Here is a 19,808-nt window from a genome sequence, read left to right on the forward strand (position 1 = left end):
CTTCCCCACCCCCCTACTTAGCAGCTCCAAGTCTGGCTCCAGCTCCCTGCTGCAGCCACCAGGGACTGCCTGAATCACTGAAGTTCTTCAAATCTTTTCTGAAGATTCAGAGAGCTTCAAATCAATTCAGACCTTTTAATTTGTCCCCTGATTCGATTCGGATTCAGAGATTCGGCCACTGAATCGGCTGAATCTCCTCCAAATCGAATCACCACCCGAAGTCTTGGAACAGCCCTACCCTGCAGTATCAACTCCCAAAATATTACTCTTTGCATGACACTCTATGGCTCCCAGTTACAAGATGTAAAGGCTCTAGGAACAAGAGCTAGTGCCATGGGAAGCACAGTCAACCATGAAAGCTGTGTTGTCATTGTCAATCGTTAATGATCAACAACTACACTCTTTAAAAACACCAAGGTTTTATGTACCATGGATCACATTTGGAAACAAGGAAGGTTGTTTACTACCTTTCAATTGGGATATGGAGAGAGATCACCTCTGTCACAATTATGAAGCCTTTTCTTGTGTTTCTTGAGCTTCTAGAGGCCTTGGCTCTTCACTTTTTCTGTTGATGTGGGAAAGAAGGTGCTTGTCCTACTGACAAATGTTTCAAAGTAATGAAATCAACAGTGAACATATAAGTGACAGTTCAAGACAATAGCTGGTAGCATCTTGGGTGACCTGATGGAGTGGTTATGGTCAAAAGTATTTGTGGCAAAGGTGCATGGTGAAGAAATCAAGAACCTGAAATTTGTCGACAATATTGATCCATTAGATGTGGAAGATGAGCTTTTAGAGTTATGTTAATGTTGTCCAGAGGACAAAGCAGGGTTGACAACAAAGTAAACAAGCAGGTTTGACAACTATTCATATATTTATGGACAGTCTGTGTTTAAAAAAACCAAAAAACTAAAAATGCCTGTCCATAAATTCTGTTTAAAGATTATGCTCTTCATCTTGGTAAATGGCAGCAGACCATGAGGCAGACTATGGAGGAAATGGGTAGAAAAATGGTGTGTGAGCATTTTAAAGAGAATACACTTGGGCACAAGACAAAGCACAGTGGAGAGAGTGAGCATGACATGTAACTGACCCCTGCAATCATTAATATCGTGCAGGGCAGAGGAAGAAAGAAAGGATATTTCTCTGTGAATGACATCTGAAAATACCACTAGGAATAGCACATGCAAAATTCTTGCACCTAATCATTGATATAATAGCAGACTAAAGCTCCTTCTTACCCTTACATCTGTATTTGATAGTCACCCATGAAATACATGAGTTTTGATCTACTTCTGAATATATATTTGCATCCTTTCTATATGCGATTAATTAGTGAACACTTATTTAGACTTGGTCTAAATATCCCTTCACGTATCATTTACTCAACTTTCACTTGCTTGGCTCTTAAGCTGTAATCATTTGACAAATTCTTCAGTCAAATAGAGTTTTCCCAGCTAGGCAGGATCTGAATTCCAAACAAAGAAAAACAGAGAGCGAGCGAGACTGACATAACAATATACATGCCTAAGGCTTTCTTAACAGGAATGCAGATAGGAAGGACTTCCTTGATCATAATCCCCTGCTGTTGGGGGCACCCTCATCAATGATTATATAATACCTTTCAGACACTGATCAAGTTCCATCTTGAAACTAGTTAGGATGTTATTCCTAGAGGAAGGTCATTCCATAACCTCATTTCCTTAATAGTTAGAAAACCTCTCATTATACTTCATCAATAAAAAAAAAGTGTTTCCCCCCATTTTAAGCCAATTTATTGTTAGCTAAAGCCAAGGGGGTTGGGGAGTAGCAGAACTATATCCAGGTTCAAGAATTTCATGTCCTGTTATAAACAGGTAAATTAGGGTGGGGAAACTAAACTAGTTTAGTTTTTAAAAAATCTCCTTCAATTTATCCCATTTTTAAAATTATATCTTTCTGAGGTGTTCAGATTTTAATCTCGGATAGGTCTGTAACTAAGAGCTGAGGTTCTGCAGAAAAGTTTGTTCTTGTATGACTTTTAGCAATAATGGAAGTCATACAACCTTTTTTTTTTTTCACAAGACTGTAAATTCAAGGTCTTGATCCAACAGATACTCCCGCGCTGGTCCATTGCAGGATCAGGGCACAGTCTGGCAAATGTGAGAGGTTCAGAGATGTGACTATCTTATCAGAGATGTGACCATTTCATTAGATGAATTTCAGTCTAATTAAGCAATTTTTGAAACAAGAACATTTTTACCTGTGTATTAATTATGATGTAAAACAGCTTACATTTTAAGAAGCAGGAGTTTATTCTGAAGCAACAAGTGTTAATTCAAATGATTTAATGGAATAAGATAGAATGTTTTAGAAGTTCTGCCATTTTTAGTTTATTGAAGTGCTAGCATAATAAAAACCATATGCGCCCTGTCCAGGGCATTTCCTTCTACTTTTACTCACAGTTTAATTTATTACCTAGACAAGCTACTAACTTAGATTTGAAAGCTGTAAAGAGTCTTTTTTTCTAGCAAAATATATCCTTTAAATACTTTCATACCTTGTAAAAAGCATTAGACATTTGTGGAAAATTATAATTGCTGAGTTTCTAACTAAATTTAGCCGAAGTTTGAGAGCTTCCTATAGATGCTTTTTTTCCCTTTTTTTTTGTTAATTTACATCCATATCCTACCTAATCTATTTATCTCGCTCCTTCATGCATATGTCTGTAGAAGTATAGATATATAAATGTATAATGTGCATATTCAGAATCAAGAGGACTTAGTTCATAATATATCCAACTCAACGCTGCCATTTAGGCTAGGGACAGACATTCAAAAAGCCTGAGCCTGAACTGATTCAATCTTTGCAGGTTAGTCTATACTACATTCAACCAGATTTATCTCAAACCAGTTTCAGCCAGTTTTATGTGCTCTGAACATCTGTTCTGTTACACGTTTGAACCAGTTTCTGGTCACTTAAACTGGTTCACGTGTAATGTCTGTCCCTAGCCTTAGAGACTCAGCCAACTGATAGGTTTCTACAAACCTGCCATTGCTGGTGTTGACAAGAGTGGCCATAAAAGTCCCAGCTACTGCTCACTTTCCAGCACCCAGGGTACATATCAAGGATTCTCAGGGTAAAAAGAGAGGTTAGCTTTATCCTGGGTCTGACTGTCCCCAGGCTTTGGTCAAAACAGGCCCAAGACAATTCTCTTTGCACATAGATTGAATGGCAGTTAACTTAAATTTGCCATGAGTGTCCCAGAAATGAAAACCTTTGTTTTGAAATGAAAACGTCATAATTTAACAAGAGAGAACCAAAATCTACCACCTGGAAAGTTGAAAGCTGAACCTTGCTCTTGCCTTTTGTTTGAGCTAAATTTTGCATTTTCACAGAGCTCCGAGGCACCTCAACACAAGAGACGTTCCTTGCCCAGGAGGACGTGCCATCTCCCCGTTCCCCTGTGAAATCTGAATCATCATAACCAGAAGGAAACTTATTTTTACATCCTGCTTGCCACCAGACAGTTTTGAGGTAAAATGAAATGAATTCAAGTGAAATATGAATTTTAATTTTCACCTGCAAGAAATTTTACAATCCTTACATTCTCTAATGCCTGAAGAGCAGTGAGTGTGCCTGAAAGTTTACAAATAAAGAACTTTTTTTGCAGATATCTAGTTGGTCGAATAAAAGATATAACCTCAGCTACGAGTTCTGATTCCAGAAAAAACTGTTATCTTGGATACTTCACAGGGACTTAAAGTGGGACAATGGGCTTGTACATCTGTAGGATCCCAGGATAAAATGCTTTTCCTGAAAGAAGTCTAACTTCAGCTTTTTACCCTCAGTAATCCTAGTGAGATGATTTTGGGAATGCAGTTCTTCAAACCATAACAGACATGCTTAGGTGGGGATGCATCACCCAACGATGTATAATAAATTGAATCTAAACATAATAATTTGAATTAGTCCACCTAAGTGAAGGACCAATCTGATTGGAGACCCAGGTTGTGATTTTCAAACCTTATGGGGGGCTCTCATCTCTTATGAGGGGCTCCCCCTCTCCTCCTGAGCTCTCCCTTAATTCACACCCTGGTTATACCATAGCAGCTGAATATACTGCTTCATCTTTACCAGCAGCATCTGAAACAGACTGCCAGAGTTATCTGCATTTTTGTTAGAGCCTTTTTTTTTTCAAAAAAAGGAAAGAAATATGAACTGGACTTCCTCAAGTTCAGTTGTCACTTGATTTATTTCTTCCCAGTGATTCTTTCCTTTTTCTCAGAAGTGAAAGCACTGAGGGTAAGAAAACGTTTATTTCTCAACAGAAGCTATATTTAGAGTTTGCTGCAGTTACAGAAATTAAATAGAAGCCCTGATTTGCAAATGTTTTCTTTATCAGGTTACCATCATGCCTCTGGATATGTGCTTAATTGGATGAAAGACCTAATAAATGTCCAGTATTATTATTTTATCATTGAAGGTAAAAGATGCAATAACAGCTAAGTATTATAGAAGTATTATAGAAATTGTAGAGAAATAGGGCTAGAAGAGATCTCTGTAGGCCATCTAGTTCAGCTTCCTGCCTGAGACAGGATCATCCCTATCCAAATCATTCTATACAAATCCATAATTTAACCTCTTAGTAAAACTACTGTCAACCCTGACACAACACCAGACATTACACTCCAACCTGCCACACACAAAGCAGGGGGACCATGGCAGCCAATGTCCTGTTTCTGTAAAAGGTTGTTAATATATGTTCAAGAGATGCCAGGTAGAAGGCAATGTCCCAACAACAGAGACAGGCAAAAACTCCCACAGTCCATACCCATCTGACCATGGGGTAAAATTCCTTCCTTACCCCAAATATAGTGATCAGTCTGACCCTGAGCAGAGAAGCAAGAACCTCTAGCCAGGAACCTCCAATTTTAAGTCCCAGCAGGAGAACTGGCACACCCCAGTCAAAGTCCCCAGCCTTGGCTGCAGCCAACACCCAAAGCCTCTGAGGAAGGCTTAAAAAAACACAACCCCAATACATGCGGGGGGGGGGAACCCTGACACTTGTAGAAAAAAAACTCTGTAGCAGAAAATAGACCCTGACACAAATACAGTATTATTATATCATTATGGTTCACTAGGTCAAGCATAGACAGGGTTCAGTCAGTCAGTCAGTGATGGCCCAGGGGTAAAGGCATTCACTTTATACTTGAAAGACATAGGTTTCAGTCCTTATTCTGCTACTAAAATCCTGTGTGACCCTGAGCAAGTCTCTAACTCTTGCTCTCTGTGGGGCCCATGGAGGTGTGCTTGTCATGGGCTCTACCTGAGTACTTATATTTTGCAATTCTTCTAAAAACATCAGCATCATGCTGGTCCAATGGATATGGCATGAATGAATGACAAAATATGACTAAAATAAAATAATAAAAATATTCTCAGTCAACTAAAAAGAACAGTTTTCACAGCAGTGTTTAAACCACACAATAGCAACTCCATGCTGTACAGAGGAGTTTGGTGCCTACACAACAGAAGTACATCTAAACCTTCTGCTTTACTCCCAGAGCTAGAAACAGCCATTAAATAACAATGAGCTGGAAGAGCATTCTGGGTATTGGCATGCAACTGAGCATACCAAGATCCCAACTTTGCTTAAAAATTCCCATGTCTGGAAAAAGTAGACATTTATCAAACAATTTGGCCTCAGGCAACCTTAACAGATGTGTCATTTTTTTGTTTTGTTTTGATTCTTGCTGCAATTCAGGTCACAGTTAAAAATTAAGAAACAGTTGCTGTGTTTATCATGGAATCTGATGTGTACACTACATGAGAACGGGGCATAATTAACAGCCCCTGCTAGAAAGATGGGCATTAATTGGTAATAAACTACTGCATGTTTGATATTACTTTCAGGGCAAGCAGTTGATTTCTAATAAATATGATTTCTTCCTATTACTGCTACTTATTGTTCATTTCTTAATTTGAATATGTTAGAAAACATTTTATTAATAGTCCTGTTTTTATTGGAACAAAAATATCTACCAGAAAAATGTGGTGATGGATAATATTTTAAAACAGAAAGAAGAGGGGATATAGGAAAGAAATGACAGCTGGCTTGTTTCACAAGAGTTCCATGGTCCTCATCAACTGGATTTTCCTCTAGTTGTGAGATGGGTGAGACAATCTGGATTTCTTAGTGGTTGTCCCACATCCCAAAGCCATGTTTATCCTGTTTCCTTCCTGTGTACCAAGAACTCCAAACTGTGGAAGAGCAATATCAGCATTTACGTGAGTCAGTCACAGAATCCCAGGTACAGGAGACAGTTGTCCAATTACATCCAGGGAGCAGAAAGGGATATGCAGAATATGCATAGGAAAATCTCAGTCTAAAGCTCCTTTTGCACACTGTTTCCATTTTATTAGGAGCTGAAGTTGTGGTCCTAACAACATGCAGGACTTTGCTATAAGAATGTAGAAAAATATTGGCTGCTGTACTCACACCATTGCAGAAACCCACAGCTGAACATAAGAAGGACCAGGATGTAATAGTGTCTGACCCTTGGAACCAAGGGCCGTTATTCTTTTTTCTGTGTTTTGCAACAGCTGAGAATATATGCATCAACTTTACCAAAAGGAGTGATGACAGGCTTTAGGAGGTTTAGTTTCCTTTACAGGAGGACAGAGAAGCTTAAAAGAGTTGTGACCTTACTGCCTATTGTTCCTATACTGCCAAAGAATCAATCAGTGTACAGATGTACAGTGCTAAAAACCAGATTTTCCATTGCATGTGGGCGCAGTAAAATGCAATACAAATAATGCTATATATCCTTATTCATATTAATCATGGGGGTTAGTGGGGGTCACTGTAATGTGAAGGTTTCTCAGAACAGATGTGTTTTTCAGAAACCTCTTGAGGGATTATTCCTGCCATGTTAATGGGAAGACTGTTCAAGTTATATTGTAATAAGAGGGTGATAATGAAGAAATTACAAATTCAGGAATGGGTGAAAGAATAAAAAGAATCTGTCAGGACAGCGATTTGGGAGGACTGGAGTATGATAAAATAATAACTGATAATAATATTACCTTATATAGAGCTTCTCATCAGCACCTCTCAAAGCACTGTACAGGTGAGGTTGGTATCATTCCCATTTTACATTTAAGGGAACAGAGACACAAGGATTGCATCTACATGTGATGCTATGTCACCATAGCAATGCGCAACAGCGACATGTCATTGGCAGGCAGAAACCATTACACTGCAGCTATGTTGCCATGGCAACATACTCCCTCATTACAGCATGCTGCTACAGCGACATAGCTTCTAAAAATAACGGCACCTCTGGCACAGCACGGTACAGGGTGTTACTGTGCCATCATTTAGTACTTCCTTTTGGACATACTAAATGATAGTGCAGTAACAACAATGCCAAAGGAGCACATGTAAACGCACCCAAGGAGAGTCTGTGACTTGTCCACAGTCAACCTACAGACTAGTAACAGATCCAGGAATAGACCCCTCATCTCCAGAGTCCTAAACCAGTGCTCAGTCCGGTAATGGGTATAGGAGCAAAAACCCATGGACTTTATAGACAAATGAGAGTGTCTTGAGGGTGATATGCCCATATGGTAGGTAGAACAAGAATCATGAAAGCCAACGCAGAGAGTCCAGAAAGGATGAGAGACCCAGTGGAGTAAGATGAGAAGAAGTGGTTCAGAGCAGGACTCAAAGAGTAGGAAAGGGCAACAACCAGGGCAGGTTCTGAAAACAGTTTAGACTAAAATACTGGCAAACAGCAACAAGAGTGAAGGAGATGTAGGGCTGGATTGAGGACAAAAGGTCATGAGCGGAAAACTATACCTGTGATTCATATAAATTGAGGAGGGGATAAAAGAAGTGAATACAAAGATATCTTCACGGGAGAGAGGAGACAATTGAGCCTTCAGGAACACCAGCAGAGGTGAATGGAGGAGGATGTGTAGGCTTCCAAGGAGGCACTGAAGAAAGCGGTAGAACCAAAGAGCAGCAATAATAAGCGGGTGGTCAGCATCAACAGTATTGAAAACACCACCGGTCTCTGACGATGACTGCAGACTAGAGACTCTTAGAAATGAGTAGCAGGAGCTAGCTCATACCTTAAAACCAATTCTGCAGTATGGTGGGTGAAAGGTCAAAGGGACAAGAGGGGCAGAAGTTCACAGAAGAACTGGAGGGCAGAACATGCAGGTGCAGTAGAGCCCTGGCTCGAGCAGTTTAGAAGCAGGGCAAGGGGGAAATGGAGACAAGAAGCCATTTGGGGGTATGGCTTCATTTACATAATGAAGACGGAAAGTCCTTTAGAAGGTGGGAGCACATTTACTTGCCGCTTACTCTGCGTTTTCTCCGGGCACGCTGGACTCTTTATTCTTTCCTTTTGCCGTAAATTTCGCTTCTGCTGGCAGCAAAAGTAACTGCTTTTACGGCAAATAAAATTTACTGCTTTAAAAGGTTTAACTCCATTTTCCTGTATGTGCATTTGCAGGATAAGGTCAAAAGGACATCAAAATTCCTGGTGTTTGTAAAAAAGACTTCTTTCATGTTTTCTTCTGCCAAAGCAGACAGAAAGAATGAACATGTGCTACTGGGGAAAGGTAAAGGAGAGTCTGAGCTCTTTCTGAGGGAATAAGGATCTCTTTTATTTAATGTTTTTCATTTATTGCTATTAAATTCTCCTGGTATTTTTCAGGTAATAAAGTGTATATGTGGAAATCGAGGCATATTGAGAAGGGTGAAGAAGGGGAAGTTGTTGTTTTGCACGTCAAAGGGTTTTATTGCTCTGTTTTAAACCAAGCAAATCTGCTTAGGAAGGTGAGTTCAGCTGCTTTTGCTCTCAAAGACAGCCAAGAGCTGGTCTGAAGGCACGCATAATGTCACGGCATTTCCCATAAGGGGCAGAGTTCACTTCTGCTGCTTTCATTCATTATCTGCAGCTGTTGGGAAGAGAATGTAGCGCTGAACACAGCGCGAAACCGAAGCACAAACATGATTCCAGCATGAAGCTGCTCGTTCTTTAACCAATAAGAAGGTTGTACTTATGGCAACCCCAGGCTGTCCGGACAAAAACAGGGAAGTACTGCAAATTGTTTCCAAGCACTATGTACTGATAATTACTCTGTATTACTTTTTGAGTAAACCTAACTATTGTGGGTGTCTCACAGATCCAATGAAATTCTCTACCCTAAGAAAAAAATATATTTTAATTTAGTGAACATTCTTCTGTGTTTGTTTAAAATCAAGGAAATGACACCACTAATGTACATGAAGCAGTTTACTTTAGGGGTCTGCAGAACAGAACAAAGGCAGGAACTTCTCTGAGGTTTAATCCCAGGGCTGGTCTGCACTGCAGAGGATCTTACTTTATAGTTACCCAAGTAAAGGCTATAGTATAGAGCTTTTGTCTGCAGAACAAGTCCTCTTGATGGCTGTATTGTTAAACCAACTCTCCCTACAACATAAGTTGTAATAGTAAATGGATCCTTTAACCAATATGTTGCAACTATACAGGGAGGTTTGGCAGTGTGGTTGTGGCATTTGGCAATGTGGGTTTTTTTTATGATCCACAGTGGCATAGTGTACCAGCAAACCTTTGTAGTGTAGACCTTGCAATGGTTATTCTTTTGTAAAATGGGGCTAGTATTTTTTAGTGAAATTACACATTACACTTAGACTGTGCTAACGGCACTTAAAACGTGAAGTTTGCTAGAGCTTCTTAACTCATGCTAAATGCTCTTGAGCATCTCAGAGTTATACCACTTCAGACTAGGGTTAATGCTGGGATGTACCACCTAACTCATGTTAGGGTAACTTCACTTTATCTGTGGAGATAAAAGCAGCAATTTGCAGTCCTCCAGCATCCCAGGATGCACTGCTTCCAACCCCCACTCCCCCTGACTCAGACCAGGGATAGAGCTTCAGCCTAGGTGTCCAGACTCCAAGTCACACCCCTGCTCAACAGCTCTTTAGTGGCAAGTCTAAACTGTACGGCAAGAAACAGTATTAACCCTTGTGTGATAGCTCACAGCCTGTCCTATCTTTAACATCGCTTCTACAGATTTAGTATGGCCTAAGTACAATGCATAACTTGACCCACTGTCACATAATAAGCATAGATTAAACATGTGATTTTGAACTATGTAAACACCAAGCATTGTTTTCAGTGCCAGCCTGTGTAGCTTTCTGTAGTGTGGAAAGCCTCTGTGCTAAAATGAAGAGGGGTCTGTATACTCCTCTGAGACAACAGTATTTGCATGATAGTAAGAAGGAGGAATCTATAATGTAGACGTGGGGGATGGGCACCCTGAGAGATCTGAGAGCGGTCAAGGTACAACCAGCCCTAACCCCAGCTGCAGTAATCAACAGTGCTGTGTATCATCCCATTGCCAAACTTACAGACTTGTGGGAAGCTCCACAAGCTGGATCGGGAGCACAAAGATACATCATCTGGCCTGCAGGGCTGCCCATGGGATTAGAAATTTGGGGTAAGAGGAGCAGCAGCTGCCACAGCTCTGGAAACTACAGCAATTAATGTTGCCACCACCAAATCAGAATCCAAAAGGTCTTGAAATGTTGGAAGCCTGGTTCAAGAAGTAACTGAGTAAAGAGAAATGCAAAGTATTGCATTGAGGAAGGAAAAATGAAATGCAAACGTACAAAATGGGTAATAAGTAGCTAAGCAGTAGTTCCGCAGAAAAGGCTCAAGTGTACCAAAAACTGAATATAAGCCAACAATTGATGCCACTGCAAAAAAGTAAACCTCATTCTGGGATATATTAATAGGAGTGTCACATGTGAGACAAGGGCGGTAATGATTTCTCTTTACTTGGGTCTGCTGAGACTTCAGCTGGAGTATCGTGTCCAGCTTTGGGCACTACGCTTTCAGAAAAATTTAAATGCATTGATGACTCTATAGATGAACAAAAAGAATGGTAAGAGGTTTGACTGATGAGAAAAGGCTGGAAGAGCTGGAGGGTTTTTTGTATTTTTATTTACACAGACACACATATATGCCTGGAAAACAATTGATTGCTGTCCTCAGTAACAACCTTTTACATATTGTTCCCACTTTATGTATATAAATAGCAGAAGAAAATGAGGAACAACATGGAACTGCTGTTGCAGTGGAGGTGGAATAGCGATTTAAGGATAATATAGGTATAGCACCAAAACTCAATGTATATTTTGTCTCCATTTTCTATAGAGACCATGTTGACTATGGAGGTAAATGCATATGGGTAATGGAGATGAGGGGAATGGGTGGAAGAACAAGGAGCTGAATGTACTCACACTGGGGGGGATTAGATAATTCCCATCACAGAATTCTGGAAGTACTGAGCTATGAAACTGTAGGTCTAGCAACAAGAGCTGTTAATTAATCATTTGGGTGGTACCAATTGGTTGAGCAAATATCTCTATACTCAAGTTGGATAAAAATGCATTTTGGGCAACTGCAGGCTTGTAAATATGATCTCAGTAGTATGCAAGGCTTTAGAACAGAGTTTAAAAGAGAAGATAATTAGAGAGATGGAGATAAAAGGTAGGTCATGCCAGACTGACCAGATAGCATTTTTAATAAGACAGTGCTTCTCTAATGTGGTAGGTAGGAAATATCATAGTTCTCATTTATTTAGACTTCTGCAAAGCACTGAATATGGTACTACGTGGGAGTCTACTAGTTAAGTTGGAGAAGATGGGGAGATGGCAAGGAAATGACTAAAGGGGAGATAGCAAGAAGCAATACTGAAAAAGGAAGTAGCAGGCTTCAGTTCTTACTAATCATGGATCTCCTCAAAGATTACTCTTGGGACCAGTCTTGTTTAATATTTTCATTAATGACCTTGATACAAATACTGAGAATGTGCTGACAAAATTTGCTGATGACACAAAGTTGTAAGGCAATGTCAAGACAGAGGAGAATTGGGATATCTTATAGGAAGAATTGGGTGATCTTTAGGACTGAAGTAATAGAAAGGGGATGATATTTAATAATACAGGATACAAGGCAATGCACCCACTGGCACTATTAATACAAAATTTCACTTTAGGCTGGGAGTTAATCAACTGGGATTGACTGAGGCTGTGAAGCATGTGTACTAACTCAATACAAGATGACTACGAGCTGACAACATGATGTGGTTGTGAATATGGCAATGCAATCCTAGGATGGACTGGATGAAGCAGAGAAAGGGACCTCTGGAGGTCATCTAGTCTAAGGGTGGGCATTTATTTTGGCTGGAGAGCCACTTAAGTTTTGGTGAGCTGTCGAGGGCCATATGGGTAGTCCCGCTCCTTGACAGTCGCACTACCCCTTGTTCGCCATCTGGAGACCAGAAGTCCCGCCTCTAACCCCTGACCATTGCCACTAGAAGTCCCCCCCCCCTTTCCCCCCAGAAATACTCCTTTTGGAAGGGGAGGGTTGCCATCTTGGAACCAGAAAAAAAGCAAATCGTGCACTAAAAGTCAAACACCGGCTTTATTTTTATTTAAAAATATGTTTGTATGGTGGAGTATAGGGGTGGGTATGCGTGTGTATGGTGGGGTGTGTTTGTATGGCAGGGTATGGGCAGCGTATGTATATGATGGAGAGTAGGGAGGCATGGGGGGTTGTGAGTGGGTGTGGCTGTGTGTAGGGGGGCAGTAGGGTATGTTGGGGTGTATATATGTGGGGGGTTGTGGGGACACGTTTGGATGTATGGGGTTTGTGGGGTGTGAGGGAGAAGTATGGTGCCCCCATGGCGCACAGCCCCTGCCAGCAGCAGCAGCAGCAGCAGGCAGGGGCGCCTGGAACGCTCTGTGCCTGGTGCAGGCACTGCCACTGGTGGCGCGTGGCTCCAGCCAGGGCAGCACATGGTGGCAAGGGGCACAGCCAGGCCGTCCCGCCTATATCACGTGGAGCTTCCCCCGGCACACATGCTGTTTCTGCACTCATGTGCCACCGGGAAAGGCCCCATGCGATGGAACCAGCTGCCTTCCCCACAGAAGGGCTGGGTGGGGTACAATTAGTTGTTGAGCATCCATGGGCTGGATGAAATTGCCTGGAAGGCCGGATCCAGCCTGTGGGCTGTATTTTGCCTGCCCCTAATCTAGTCTAATCTCCTGTCTGAGGAAGGATCATACCTAACCAAACCATCCCATACAAATCCCTAACCCGCTCCTAAAACTATACAATCAACCCTTTCACACAGCTACAAGGCCTAGTTTACACCCTAACCTGCCCCAGGTAAAGCAGGGGGATGATGGTAGTCAGGATCCTGCTGTAATAAGGGTTGTTAACATCTGTTTAAGAGATCCCACCAGAAAAGCTTGGCCTGCTTCTAGAAAAATTAAGATTGAGACAGGATATTTTATTTTATAACAACAAAAAATAGTAATTTATTTTAACGTTTCATCTGTTCTTATGTCTTACCTTGTTTTTCTTGTAAGCTACCCTGGGTTTCTTTCTAAATTATAAACAAGTATGATTACTGTCTATAAACACTTTGGGTGGGTAAACAGAAGGAAAGGGAAACAATTTAATTTAATAAACAACAAAAAAAGGCGAAATAAATGGGTATAAACTAATCATGGTTTATATGCTGGAGAGAAATATATACTGGGGATTATAAGAACGTTCATCATTACGGTTGGAGTCATAGTGACAAAAAATGAATGGCTCTTAAAGTGGAGCCTGATCAATGTATGACAGAAATTATAGATCACCATGTCTATGATAGCCATCATTTACCTGAATACAGGTAGGTAATATCTCTTTAGGAAAATTTTTCTTTTGAGCAAAATGTAGTGAGGTAATTTTGTACTATCTACTAGAATATTTAACATCTCTATAACCCACATCTTACTGTTTTCCATGGTTCTCACAAGGATAGATTTGGCATCCTTTGTGTCCACAGTAGCATTGCTTGGCATGTCAAAGTACCCCAGTGTCTCATCTGTGTATCCATTTTGCCCAGTCATATAATTGTAGGCTTTTCTAAGGTCAGTTATATGTCATTTAACTGATGATAGCAGCAGTAGCAGTAGCTGATGATGAGCTATCAGCTTTTTACTTTTTAGCATCAACTAAAAATTGGGTTTTACAGCATGATTATAGCCTAATTATGAGGGCCCTGACTATAGGAGAACCCTGCATGTAAGATGAGTGTGATTTTTATACTTTTCTGGAAGAAGAAACATCAATTTATAATGAGAACAACGTGGTAAATGACTGTGCAGGTAAACACGTAAGTCTTTTTCTTTTCTTCCAAGGAAGGGAGTCTACACATTTGCTCCTCTTTATAGGCTATCAATCATGAAAATCCCTCTATTGGCCAGGGAGGAGGTTAGATATAGTTCCCTCAGGAGTCCTTCTATTCTACTCCTAGACCTAAGGATGAAGTCATGTGAGCCATCTTAGGGCTCCCTACAACTAGGCAAGGAGAAAATCCTTTCCTTTACAAGCATCACTACATACTCGTGCAATAATTTTCAACTTGAGCATTGTTTTTGAGTCAGAAGTCAAATATTTTCTTATGAAAAGAACAAATAACACCCCACCCCCCTCTTTTTCCATAACTAGCTGAGAGCACTTGGACAGGATTCATTGAGAAAACTGGTATGTGCTTTCCTGATGTATGTATGTTTGCTTCAGCTTTCTCAATTATTTTCTCTGCAACAACACTTTTGGAATGCTTCCAGGAAGCTTTGTAAATAGCCAGTTCATAAAATGATCACCAGAACATTTGAGTCATGGTTAAAGAATAATCCAAGAACATGCAATGCAAATAAAATAAATTTCATTGAAAATGTCTGGAACAATAACATGATTACAATGAAAAATGAGGTCAAGGGAACCGAAAACCTACCATACCACATTCACTATCACTATTTAATCTGATGTTTTTCATGAATAACTCTGAATGGGATGCACATTACAGAGATTAAATTCTTTGTCTTGATGTCTGGAGTCTGCATCTAATCCTATGGAGTGTTATAGGCAGAATTTGGAAAAAATTAATTGTGCTCAGAGAAGGTACCGAACTGGCAAATTGACTGGATTCTGAACTACCTGCGTTGACTCAAGGGGATTCTGCTGTCAGTCCTGGAGTGCATACCCAACCAGTTTATCATATGGGAAGCTAGTGAGGGTTAGAGGACCTCTTCTATATTCCACCTACAAGGCTGATACAATTTAAATCAAACATGAAAAAGCTCAAACATTTTTCGAATTACAGAAAAGCCTGTTCCAGGCTCACGCAAGTGAATGGCCTATGCATATATGTGTTTTTTAAAGTGCTAATATATGTTTATTAGAATATTTCTCTCTTCTCTATTTCTCCACTTCACCCTTCCCTTGCTCCAGTCTGTCTGGTGTTTGTCTCATATTCTTATTTCATTTTTCACTGGATTTTTTTTTGGCTTCTGTTTCTAGTCTCTCTCAAGCAGGCTGTGACCTGAATAACAATATAATTCCAGTCAATCTTTCCAACCACATTTTTAGGTCAGTTTGAAATTAGGCAAAACAGACTAGACACTCAGCTGGTGATAATCATTGTGGCTCCATTCAAAACAAGGGTTATAATAATTTACAACAATTGAGGGTATGGCCCAATTAATTCACCTATTCACAGTTAAACTGAGATGAGAAAAATAATCACTCATACAGGAGTTTGATATTTTTGGTCATTTTACTCAGAAATAGCATCCTCTGTATCCAAGTGTCACAGTATCACAACTCATGTTGCTAGTTTTGTAATGGAGAAAAGTTGTGTGTCTTTGCTGCCATCTTCTGGCAAAATGTTTTGTGTTATATGTCCACCAATATTAAACTAAAGCGATCTTTTCTCCATTTTTACTATTTGTAAAGATTATCTTTTCAGTCCTTATCAATATATATTTTTCTGTCATTTAAATTATGACTTCCTGTTTATTTTCATCTTTGGCATTAATTGTCTTCTTTGTCTGTAAAAAACTATTTTAAGGGACATTAAATTAGAAAACCCCATAGGATTTCAGAAAAATAGGGCTGAAGGGGTCTGCATGTGGGTGGTTGTCTAGACCAGCCCACAGCTCAAAGCAGGATCATCCCTGACTAAACCATCTCAGCCAAGTATCTGTTTAACATGCTTTTCAAAGTTTTCAGGAATAGAGTCCACAACTTATCTAGGTAGCCTGCTCCAATGCTTAACCATTCCCATAGTCAGCAAGTTCTAACTTCCAACCTAAATTTTCCCTGCTACAGCTGGAACCCATTCCTCCTAGTCCTGTCCCCTGCCACAGGAGATGCCCATCTCCATCATCTCTGTAATTGGCCTCCAGGTATTTGAAAACTTACCAAATCTCCCCTCAGTTTTCTCTTCTCCAGACAAATAACTTATGAGGAAAGTTCTTCTTGACTTTCTTCGTACGTCTTGCTTTCCAGGCCTCTAATAGTTTTTGTCATGCACCTAGGCTCTTTCTAATCACCCTACATCCTTCTTGAAATGTGGGGCCCAAAACTGGACACAGTACTCCAGGTGAGGCCTCACCAGTGCTCACTTCCTTTGATTAGCAACTGTCACCCCTATTACTACAACACAGTATGCTGTTGGCATGTTTTTGTATCAAGAGCACACTTCTGGCTCATATTCAGTTTATGGTCCACTGTAATCCCAAGGTCCTTCTGTACAGTACTGAAGCCTACTCAGTTACTTCGCAGTCTGGATTTATGCATGCAGTTTTTATGTCCCAAGAACAGAACTTTGTATTTGTTTTTGTTGACTCTCATCTGATTGATTGTGGACCTTTTTTCCATCTACCCAGGTCAAATTGCTAAGTGTACAGTCAATTCCATCATCTAGATCACTAGTGAAGATATTAAACAATATGGGACCTAAACAGACCTCTGGAAACCCCACTTGTTACCTTCTCCCAACTAGACAGTGCACCAGGATGACTACTCGTTGAGCACAATGTCCCAACCAGTTATCCACCTTGCAGTGCTTTAATTTAGACTATCTTTCCTTAGCTGGTTAATGAGAATGTGATGGGAGACAGTGTCAAAAGTCTTGTTAAAGTCAAGAGGCAAAATTTATTCTTCATATTGTGAAGTTTCCCTTTCAAACGGCAAAATTGCTAAAGTCAAGGTATACTGCTCTCCTATCTACAGAGCCTGTCACCTTATCACAGAAGAAAATCAGGTTGATCAGGCATGAGTTGCTTTTGGTAAATCCATGCTGGCTGTTCTTGGTCACCTCGTTTTTCTCTAGGTGCTTCACAGTAGATTCATTGAAGACCTACTCCATAATCTTTCCAAAACTAGTCTGTAGTACCCTGGATCCTCCTGCTTCCCTTTTTTAAAGATGGGCACTATGTTTGCCCATTTCCAAATATCTGGGACTTCACCCAACCTCCATGAGTTCTTAAAGAAAATAGCCAGTGGCTCTGAAATAACCTCAGCCAATTCCTTCAGTACCTTACAATGCATCCTGTCCAGCCCTGCTGACTTCAAAACATCTAGCTTCTCTAAGTAATCTCTTACCTGTTCTTCCACTACTCTAAGCTGTTTATCTTCTTCCCAACCTTTGCTACCAATTGTGCTGGCCACATTTGTTAAGACTGAAATAAAACGTTAAATACTTCAGCCTTCTCTGCATCACCCGTAACTAGGATGCCTTCCACATTCTGTAAAGGACCTTTGGCTTCTTTGGTCTTCCTCTTTCTTTTGACATACTTGTAGAATCCCTTTTTGTTGTCTTTTATATCCCTTGCCAGCTGCATCTCAAATCATGCCTTGGCCTTCCTAATTTTCTCCCTGCATGCCCATTCAATTCTCTTAATCTATCCTAGCACTATGACCAAGTTTCCACTTTCTGTTGGATTCCTTTTTGAGTTTCAACTCATTTGAACAGATTGCTGTTCCACCAGGCTGGTCTTCTATTGCATTTCCCTTCTTCTGTCACATCAAGACAGTTTGCTGCCTTAATATGGACTCCTTAAAATACAGCCAGCTGTCCTGGATTCCTCCTTCCCTCAGACTTTCTTTCCAGGGGATTTTACCTGCCAGGTCCCTGAGTTTCTTGAAGTCTGCTTGTCTGAAGTCTGGTGTCTTTATTCTGCTGCTTTTCTTCCTTCCTTCCTTTAGGATCTTGAACTCATTATTTTGTGGTTCCTGTCACCCCAGTTACCCTCCATCTTCATGCTCTTAACAAATTCCTCTGTTTGCGAGCAGCAAGTTGAGATGAGCTTTCCCCCTAGTTGGCCTCCCTAGCATCTATGTCAAAAAGTTATTCCCAACACACTCCAAGAATTTGCTGGCCTGTTTGTGCACTGCTGTTTCCTCCCAGCAGATGTCCTAATAATTGAAGTCCCCCATGAGAACCAGGTCCTGCAATTTGGAAACTTCAGTCAGTTGTTTAAAGAAGCCCTCATCCACCTCTTCCTCCTGGTTTGGAGGCCTACAGCAGATGACCAGAGTAAAACAGTGATTTTAAAACAAAAGTCCTTTGTTAAAACATTCATTGAATGTTTTAAAAGATTGTTGTTGGTTTTTTTGTTTTTTTTTTACCATTTATCACATTTATTTTTAGCTGTTTCATTCTGGGCAGTGAAAACAGTAGTTAGTCAATACTTATTAAAACCATTGTGGTTGAAGGAGACTATTTAAATTCAAATCAGGGCCTCCCTCCATTTTTAATGTTAAAATGAATAAAAATATTTCTATTAATCTAAATTTCAAGCTAACCTACCTGACAATGTTCTACTAACTCCCTTTTCTTGTGAAAAGATTACACGACATCAGTAAACTTTGCTAGTATCAAATCTTTTGCCTAACTTTTAGCATTTGAATAGGGTTGTAGTATCAGATGTGCTCTATTGCTTATTGGTATAAAATGTAACATATTTACATAAATCCAACATGAGTCCACCCTCCCCCGCTTAATATGGGGAATTGGGGGGGAGGTGGGGAGCAACACGAGCAAGTTTGGGCTATCTGCTTTATTCTTCCACCGCCTCCCCTATTTCCTGCCCCCTAATACCTTCCTCCTACCACCTGGGCCCTGCCGCTGCTTCGCCTGCTGTGGCTGTGGGGGGAATGAGTTTAAGACAACCTAACCCTTTGAGACAATATTCTATACAAGGGAAATTAGGAAATATTTATAAATTTTCCATGTATAAAATCTAATTAATGGGGGTAGGGGGGAGTGTCTTAAATTCAGCCTTGGCTTGGATCTGGGCCAATACAGCATTATCTGAAACAGTATCTAGAGCTTCAAATTATCGCTGCAGAGGGGCAGAGAGCAACCTGAGTCGTGAGGCTTTCCGGTGCCATGCAGGACTGGCCTAACAGCCCTGCCCTTGGGTTCCCTGATGGGCTGCATGGGGTGTTTCACTGGGCGCCTCCCCCCTTGCCCTGCTCAGTGACAGGCCTGTGACACGCTCTTCTCCCTGAGGCACCTCGCCACGTGCTGCGCTTCTAGACGTGGTTACACCCGTCTACCAGGCACCACGTCCTCCAAAAGCCTACGACCACTATAAAAGGATGGGAGACAGCAACTTGTTCCCAACAAAGTGCTCTTTATGTCTCTAGCCATAAGACTGTCACCTACAAAGAGGGGTCAAGGTGCCAGAGGAGGAAGCTCCTGTGCAGACGCTGCCAAAACCACAGCACAGGCTGCCCCAGCGAGCCGCCACAGCCCCTCCTTGCCCCGGGCTGTGAACACGCGGAGCTTTCCCCCTCCCACGTGGGCTGCGGGCGCCCCGCGCGGCGTGCCACCCTGCAGCCCAGCCGCACCGGGGCGGTCGCGGGGCGAGCGGGAGCGCGCCGCACGACTAA

The 19,808-nt window shown here is 41.0% G+C and overlaps 1 protein-coding gene across 1 annotated transcript in view; it reads left to right on the forward strand.

The window, feature by feature from the left end:
- The first annotated feature begins 4,404 nt into the window (after nucleotides 1-4,404).
- The window catches only part of TARS (threonyl-tRNA synthetase), a 39,071-nt gene continuing 23,667 nt past the window's right edge, over nucleotides 4,405-19,808 (forward strand). The window contains exons 1-2 of the mRNA XM_019531925.1: nucleotides 4,405-4,465; nucleotides 8,709-8,830. Coding sequence (XP_019387470.1) covers nucleotides 4,420-4,465; nucleotides 8,709-8,830 — 168 coding nt within the window. The 5' untranslated portion in view covers nucleotides 4,405-4,419. The remainder of the gene's footprint in view (nucleotides 4,466-8,708; nucleotides 8,831-19,808) is intronic.

This window comes from Crocodylus porosus, unplaced genomic scaffold (assembly GCF_001723895.1).
Source record: "Crocodylus porosus isolate Cpor-Errol unplaced genomic scaffold, CroPor_comp1, whole genome shotgun sequence".
In the NCBI taxonomy this organism is placed as follows: Eukaryota; Metazoa; Chordata; order Crocodylia; family Crocodylidae; genus Crocodylus; species Crocodylus porosus.